The following is an 8,470-nucleotide window of genomic DNA, read 5'->3' as shown; positions in this document are numbered from 1 at the left end:
CCTCCTCCCCCACTTCACATTTCCAAGAGGGTCATTAGCATTTAAAGCCATTTTGGTACCTGAAGTATTGTCACACACAAATTAGTAACAAGAAGGAAAGAAGAACAAAACACAAATCTAATTAAATAGATAGCCAAAAATCGTTAGCTCCCCGGCAACGGCGCCAAAAAGTGATCGCTGCCAACTCCGCACTACTAAAAAGTAGCAAGAGAGGGTCGCAATAGCTTTTACTCGATTTTGGGTCGGGATCGATATCCACAGAGAGCTAGAATTGGAATCGAGTATCTATCTAGTTTAGGAATGCGTATGTGTTCTTAATTGCACTTCTCAACATTTTTGGGATTTTCTTTATAATTCTACTTTTATCAAACTACAAATTGTAAATTTATCTGAGAGTTATAATGCTACGAGTTGTTCAAATAGGTTTAAGAGGCACTAGGGTAGTGACTACCGCCTAGGTGGTCAATTGACGGGTACTTGAATCTAAGGCACGTTTGACACATTTGGGGAGTATGTTATAACCGTTGCACGAATTTACCCACTCTACACCTCTCGGTGGTTCGAGTGACTTTGCCCGAATTGGCTTTCTCAAGACCAATTGGGTATGCAAATTTGCACAAGCAACTAGGGTTCAATTCGGGTATTACTCTCTCGAGGTTTAACCCTTTAATTGGGGATATCAATCTCTTGATTATGCCCCAATTTATTGTTGGACCAATTTCGGAGACTTAGGCTCTCTTTCTCAAGAAGAGCTCAAGTCAACTCAACACAAACTAGTGTTTGCAACCACGAATTCAGAAATTAACCATGAAATTAGCCCAAATAACAAACACCCATAGTCAAATTAGCCCTAAAATACAAGACCCATCAATTACCCACACTAGGTTTGAGCTACAACCCTAGCTATGGGGTCTAGCTACTCATAATTAAAGAAGAAAAGCAAGAAATAGAAGAAGATAAACACATATTAATTAATTGCTAAGCTAAATACAAAGATTCAATTATGAAAAGTAAGTAAAAATGCCCAAAATGGCTAAGAAAAGTCGACCCAGGAGCGCAGCTGATGTAATACAATATCTGATATCCTAAAAATGGAAAACGAATCTATTTATATTAAGCGGAAAAATCTGGACAAAAATGCCCCTGCGAGGTTAGCGCGGACCACACAGAATGGACTGCGGCTGCACTAGGACTCTTGGCTTCAAAATCCAGCTTTCTGAACTTGGCCTCCTCAGACCGCACAGAATGGACTGCGGCCGCGGAGGCTTCTAGTGCGGTCCGCGTAAAATGGACCGCGGACCGCGGAGGCTTGAGACTCCGAAAAAGAAACTCTCTGATTCTCCTCACCGCGGACCGCAGAGAATGAACTGCGGCCGCAGTGATCTTAGCGCGGATCGTACTAAATGGTAGTGCGGCCGCACTGGGCTTGTTCTGCCTGAGCTTGACTTGTCTTTGGCACTTGTGCAAGTTTCACTCCTTTTGAGCCGATCTTTGATATTTTGTCACTTTGTTGATCAAACCTGCTATCAAGCACAACTTTTGAGCCTTTTGGGACTATTTTGTATGAATATTTGATCAAAGCATAAGAAAGAGGGTATATAAAATGCGTCAAAATCCTTAGTTATCATGTAGCTCCTGTATTTTTTAGCTCGAAGGGCATTACATTGTAACAATAAGTTCCAAATTTAGTGATAAACGGGGTCTTTTCCTGGTCCTCCGGGTTCATCCGAATTTGATTGTACCCGGAGTAGGCGTCGAGAAAAGGTCGGATCTCGTGGCCGGCCGTGGCATCGATCATACGATCAATGTTGGGTAGTGGGAAAGAGTCTTTTGGGCATGCTTTGTTTAAATCCTTGTAATCTACGCACATTCTAAGTTTGTTTCCTTTTTTAGGAACTACAACTACGTTGGCTAACCATTCGGGGTATTTTACCTCCCGAATAGACCCTATTTTAAGAAGTTTGGTTACCTCGTCCTTTATGAATGCATGCTTTATCTCGGACTGGGCCTCCTTTTTTGCTTTATCGGTTTGAACCTGGGGTCGAGGCTTAGCCGGTGAGTTGTTATTTTTGGTGGAATCCCTGTCATATCTAAATGGGACCAAGGAAAGCAATCCATATTATCAATAAGAAATTGAATGAGTTTTTTCCTTAGTTCGGGGGTTAATCCCGTTCCCAGTTATACATTTCTCTCGGGCATGTATTCGATCAGTATGAACTGCTCCAGTTCCTTGACCGTTGACTTGGATGCATCGGACTCTTCGGGAACGACGAAAGTTCGAGGAGTAAGGAAATCCTCTTCTTCATCTTCGATTACCTGTTGCTCCAATTCCGTTGAGGCTGTGGGTGGTGATTGCTATTTAGCCGTCTGCTTACATTTGATGTTTGACTTTTTCGAGGTCGAAGGCTCTGGTATCGGAGTCACTTCATCGATTGCAAACATTTCCTTTGCAGCGTGCTGCTCTCCATAAGAGTTGAAGGTACTGCCCTCATATTTTGTATCCATGGTCTACCGATGAGTGCATTATACCTCATGTCGCGTTCGATGACATGGAATTTTGTATCTTGTATGGTCACGGCTACGTTCACTGGTAGGGTTATCTCCCCTTTGTTGTTTCGCTTGCATGTTGAAGCCATTTAGGACCCGGGCTGCAGGTACAATCTGATCCTGTAGGCCGAGCTATTCTACGGCCATCGATCTGATTATGTTTGTTGAGCTACCTGGATCCACTAGAACACGTTTAACTTGAATTTTATTTAAAAGAATAGAAATTACCAAGGCGCCGTTGTGCGGCTGAGATATGCCTTCTGCTTCTTCGTCATAGAATGACATGACGTCCTCAGGCACATAGCTCCGAGTCTATTTTCTCTGGTGATCGAACCTTGGTGAGCTTGAATACAGGTCCTTGTGGGACATCGACACTGCCAACGGTCATGTGGATTACATGTTATGGTTCTTCCTGCTCATTTTTTCTGCTTGCATCTCTCTCCCTTAAGTGGTTCTTAGCTCGATCACTGAGAAAGTCTTGAAGGTTCCCCTGGTTGAACAACCGAGCTACCTCCTCCCATAGCTTCCTGCAGTCCTCGGTTCTATTGGCCATATGTGCCATGATATTTACACATAAAGTTTGGATTCCTCTGAGAAGGATCAGTTTGTATAGGCTTGGGCCATCTAGTGTCTTTGATTCATCCAATAGCTGCACGATCGCTGACGCATCTACACTGAAATTATACTCCGACAATTGAGGTGCCTTTGCGGGGTCGGTATGTTTATCGAACTCATTCTTACTCATGAGTCCCCGAGAGCTCTAACCTCGATCATTTCTTTGATCATTCCGAGGAGTGTTACCACCCGAGCCGTTGTTTCTCCGATCGACATACGGCTGATATCGTTCCTTGTTTGATCTTGATTCCCTGTCTGTATCCCTCTGGGGCTTGGCTGCCAATCTATTAGGATGAACTAAACCCGATGGGGCTCCCAAATGATCGTCCTCAACCCTGATTTTTGGTTGATAACGATTATGCACGTCTCACCACGTCACAGCTGGATACTCGATCAGATTCTGTTTTAATTGTCGAGACGTGATCGAACTCCGCTCATTCAAACCTTGCATAAAAGCCTGTACTGCCCAATCATCTGAGACCGGTGGTAGTTCCATTCCCTCCATCTGAAACCGCGATATGAACTCCCTTAACATCTCGTTGTTCCTCTGTTTTATCTTAAAAACGTCCGATTTCCTCATCGCCACCTTGATGGCCCCAGCATGTGCTTTCACGAAGGCGTTTGCTAATGTAGCAAACGAACCGATAGAGTTCGGGGGCAAGTTGTGGTACCAAATCATGGCTCCTTTCGACAAAGTTTCTCCAAATTTTTTCAACAATATTGACTCAATCTCATCATCATTCAGGTCGTTTACTTTAGTCCCGCAAGTATATAAGGTAATATGTTTATTAGGGTCGGTTGTCCCGTTATATTTGGGTATATCGGGCATGCAAAACTTATTAGAATAGGCATTGGAGCTGCTCTCTGAGAGAATGGTTTTTGTATGAACTTTGGATCTAAACCTTTCAGGACCGGGGGTGCCCCCGGTATTTGGTCAACACGGGAGTTATAAGTTTCCACCTTTTTTTCATTGTCCTCAATCTTCTTTTCCTCGGACTCGATCCTCTTGGTGAGCTCTTCAAGAATTCTCATAAAGGTGGGGTCAGTCCCCGAGCCATTTTCGTTTGACCTCTCTGGCACCGATTCAGCACGTTGAGTGTTTTCTGGTTCGGCTACACTCGGAGTTTTATTCTGACTCTGAAGTTGAGCGATGGCAATCTGCTGAGCTTGCAGCATCTCGAATATCACTTGGAGGCTGCCTTCCCCATCTCCTATAACTTGTGTTCCTTGGCCCCCAGATCGGGCTTCCCTGCGTACACTTCCTCCGGGGTCTGCGTCTAAATCTGCATTCAAAGCAATGTGCGAACTAACATAAATTGGTTCCACATTTGGCACTTCCCCAAGGTTTATCGGTGGTACACCGACCCCTACATCGTTATTTTCCCATTAAATCCAAGACCTTCATTGTCGTGAACTTGTGCGTTTTGCGAGTTTGGCATGTTAAATCCTGAGAACAAAAAATCTTGACAAGAACAAGTGTGAGAATAACGTGTGTTATCAGAATCAGTACTGAAATAATCACTATTATCTTTCACCCCACGGTGGGCGCCAAACTGTTTACCTCGCAAATACGAGTAGTAATTAAATTTGATTTGTGGTTTTAAAGAAATGTAATTTAGTTCAATACTAGTTAGTAATCAAGAGAAGTATAACGTATAAATGAAAGAAATGAGTGAATCAAACCAGTGTTACTAGGCAGTATCGACCTCGAGCCTAGTGACCTCGAGATGGACAAGAACAGTAAAGCAAGAATAGTAAAGCTAAAGGATAATTCTGATGAACAATGAGCGAGAAAAGTAAGAGAGTTTATTCTTTGCCAATGATTAGATAGATCTTTACAAATGATCGGGGTCCCCTTTATATAATAGGGGAACCGTAAAAAAGGTACGTTTTCATTTACAGTAAAGAATCTTATTGAGATCGCTGTCTAACCGCCTAGTACGGATTCGTACAAATCTATTCCGGGATTTACGCCATGATCTTAGGGACATGGTAGGAATCTCGCTCATTCTGTTACAAATCCGTAACGGCATTACCTCGGGGTTGAGCATACTCGGCTTCGATACTCATCGTACTTCGATCCTCGGGTATTGCACTCTATCTTCGAGCTCGAGTCTGGCCCATCGAGCTCGAACTCGACCTTGCCTGAACTCGGGCTTAAGGTGACCCCTCGAGCCCGGAAAATCGGGCATACCTAATTTCGACCGTATACAGGCTAGAATAGGCTTAGTCCCACAACTACAATCTACAATCACTCAGTTTTAACATCAATGTCTACATATTAGTTTGATTCTAAACTGATCAAGTTTAGTTTCTGCATATGGTTTGGTTTGTTCTACATTCCTTTGTTCAATTTACCCTTTTTTCCTTTTTTTTAAGATATCATTAAGTAAATAAAAGTATGCCCCTCTAATAATTTAAACTTTTAGATGAGATAATTATACACTTTATGGTATCATCCTTTATCAAAAAAAAAAAAAATTCACGTTCTTAACTCATAAAAAAGAATCAAGCTCGCACATGAAAAGACATGTTGATAATATATAATTAAGTAAATAACAGTGTGATTCTCTAATAACTTAAATTTTTAAACGAGATAGTTCTATGCTTCAATATTTTATTACATCTTTTTTTTTTTTTTTTGACTGGAAATTACATCTTTGAAATTTCTCATCTCATTCACTCAAAAAAACAAGTACCTTATCATTTGTAAACTAATATATCAAGTTAGTAACTCAAGATTTTTATTACGATTTTGATATATAGCTTAACTCAAGTCGTTAGGTTAAATTATGTAATACAAAAAAAGATATCCAAATAGCAAACACAAACAGCATGATATGTTCAATTCTTAGCCATATATATTTTCTTTGCCCTAGCTAAAGGAATATGCTATTTATAGTTATTTAAGAGAAATCATTTGTAGGTTGTTTTATGGAAAAGTCGAGTCTAAAAAACTGCCAACTTAATTAAATAACCTAGTCCAGTACGTCCCATGCAATTTGCAATAATAGCCCCCAAGATGTTCAGATAATTATGCTATAAATAGAAGCAAAATTTTCATTAGTTACCTCATCCTTCTTATAATTATCACAACTAAAGTAGTAGTTATATAAGTTTATATTTTCAAAAAAGAAAAAAGAAATGGGATCAAAGGTATTTATGATTATTGTTTTGGCTATTTTACTTGTGATAACATCAAAGGTTGCAGCTAGGGAGTTGGCTGAGAGCACCCCCAGTACTGCGGACAATGGTATAATTCCTTTCTTTTTAGACATTTTTCACTTTCCTAAATATAAAATATTTGCTTAGTATATTTCAAGAGTTTAATATTTTTCATTTAAACCAACTCCTCAAGTTACGAGGTAACTTTTATGGACTTCTATTATACATCAACTTAACTTGACGATATGAAAAAATTTATACACTGATAATTAATGCATGAGAGTTAAAAACTCATGTATGATTAATATTGGCACAGCAAAAGTACCCGAAAATAAAAATGATGATGTAAATTACTCGAATTTTTTAGGAGCAGGATTTCCAGAAGTCGGAGGAGGCGGATTTGGAGGATACCCTGTAGAAAGATTTGGAGGATACCCTGGAGGAGCATACGGTGGATACCCTGGTGGCGGATATGGTGGATACCCTGGTGGTCGTGGATATTATGGAGTTTATCCAAGAGGGCGATAGGGTGGATATGGTGGCTATGGTGGATACCCTATTGAAAGATTTCGAGGATACCTTGGAGGAGGATACGGTGGATACCCTAGTGGCGGATCTGGTGGATACCCTGGTGGTCGTGGATATTATGGAGGTTACCCAAGAGGGCGATATGGTGGATATGGTGGCTATGGTGGATACCCTGTAGAAAGATTTCGAGGATACCCTAGAGGAGGATACGGTGGATACCCTGGTGGCGGATATGGTGGATACCCTGGTGGTCGTGGATATTATGGAGGTTATCCAAGAGGCGGAAATGGTGGATATGGTGGTGGCTATGGAGGTTATCCTAGAGGTGGTTGGTATGGAGTATGGCCTCGCAACTAATTAATTTACGAAGGAATATAGATGAAGAATATTCGTCGTGGCTATATATTGTGTGTGTGGTACCCTTTCCTGTTCTAAATTATGTGTCACTTTTCGTTTTTCGTTTTGTTGTTGGAAGTATGAATAAATGTATCAGCAATATCCATTCACTTACTATAGGTAGATGGTCATGTCATGTTTATATATATATATATATATATATATATATATATATATATATATATATATATATATTTGTGAACTTACTTGTATACGTCTTTTTTCCTTTACATGTATGCATAAAATTAAGTGAAATCGAAGGGATCGTCGTATATTTCCTTTGTGTTTATCCTCTCTTTCCACTTTATGTTATACTATTACCATTTGGAGAGTCATAGAACTTCTTCTTTAACCATAATTTTCTCAATATATATTGGCTTAAAACTTTTTTTATAGTTTCTAAATTATTATGATATTTAAATTCACATCGAAAATTAAGTTGTTACGTGAGACCTTGAACAACTATCTCAATGCCCCGCCAACTCAAGCCGTTAATGTATTGTGAAGTTTATATATTCTTATCGAATCCGTCCAATTTTAAAAATTTCTGCACGAATAGATATTCTAAAAATTGTTGGGAAATTGGTAAAACTATCAAGAAAATAATTATTCAGATGCAGAATCAAATTGAAATGCTTTTTTTACCCAGCATTTCATTTGTTTCGTAAATAGATGACTACGGTAGTCCAGGTGCGCTTAAAGTCAACTACAACTAGAAGACATACCGATCTTGTCACCAACAAACCTTTGACTTTGAATGTGAAAAGCGAAAAATAGGCACACAGTAGTTTAGAACTTCGCACCTCAGATCAAGAGGGAGGATGAACAAGGCCTATATATAATAATAAAAAATTTCTTTCTATTTTATATTATAATTATATAAAAATTAAAAGATTCACTTTCTTTTAACCGCCGTACATGAAAAGATAATGCATGTCTTGCAGAAATAAAAGAATTCATTGTCAATATTTTCCAACATCGATCACACCATACAACTTACAATTTCTATGAAATTTTTTTAATCAATCAACGAATGCTTTCCATCTTATTCCAATATTAAGTTCGCAAGTTAGTTTTCGAATATCATAATTATGAGACAAAAAAATTAAGAGAGTTATCACTAATTTTGGTTTTCCTTTCAGAAGCACTTCCCGTTCTTTATCCTTCACAAAACTCAAAATAAGGCGAATTTAATGAGATAATATTCCGTTGTGAGCAA

General features: G+C 39.4%; 1 protein-coding gene across 1 annotated transcript; it reads left to right on the top strand.

The window, feature by feature from the left end:
* Positions 1–6,306: 6,306 nt before the first annotated feature.
* Positions 6,307–7,212, top strand: LOC109209423 (prisilkin-39-like). The gene is made up of 3 exons (XM_019372687.1): positions 6,307–6,415; positions 6,695–6,848; positions 6,894–7,212. The coding sequence occupies exons 1-3, from the start codon at positions 6,307–6,309 to the stop codon at positions 7,210–7,212; spliced, it is 582 nt and encodes a 193-aa protein (XP_019228232.1).
* Positions 7,213–8,470: the final 1,258 nt, after the last annotated feature.

Source organism: Nicotiana attenuata, unplaced genomic scaffold, assembly GCF_001879085.1.
Source record: "Nicotiana attenuata strain UT unplaced genomic scaffold, NIATTr2, whole genome shotgun sequence".
Taxonomy (NCBI): domain Eukaryota; kingdom Viridiplantae; phylum Streptophyta; class Magnoliopsida; order Solanales; family Solanaceae; genus Nicotiana; species Nicotiana attenuata.
This window is presented reverse-complemented; position numbering and strand designations above follow the sequence as displayed.

Bases quoted from the DNA above. Each gene is read 5' to 3' on its own strand.
- LOC109209423 (XM_019372687.1), top strand. From the start codon at position 6,307: ATGGGATCAAAGGTATTTATGATTATTGTTTTGGCTATTTTACTTGTG. The intron at 6,416-6,694 runs GTATAATTCCTT...CGAATTTTTTAG, and splicing joins CCCCAGTACTGCGGACAATG to GAGCAGGATTTCCAGAAGTC. The intron at 6,849-6,893 runs GCGATAGGGTGG...CCCTATTGAAAG, and splicing joins TATGGAGTTTATCCAAGAGG to ATTTCGAGGATACCTTGGAG.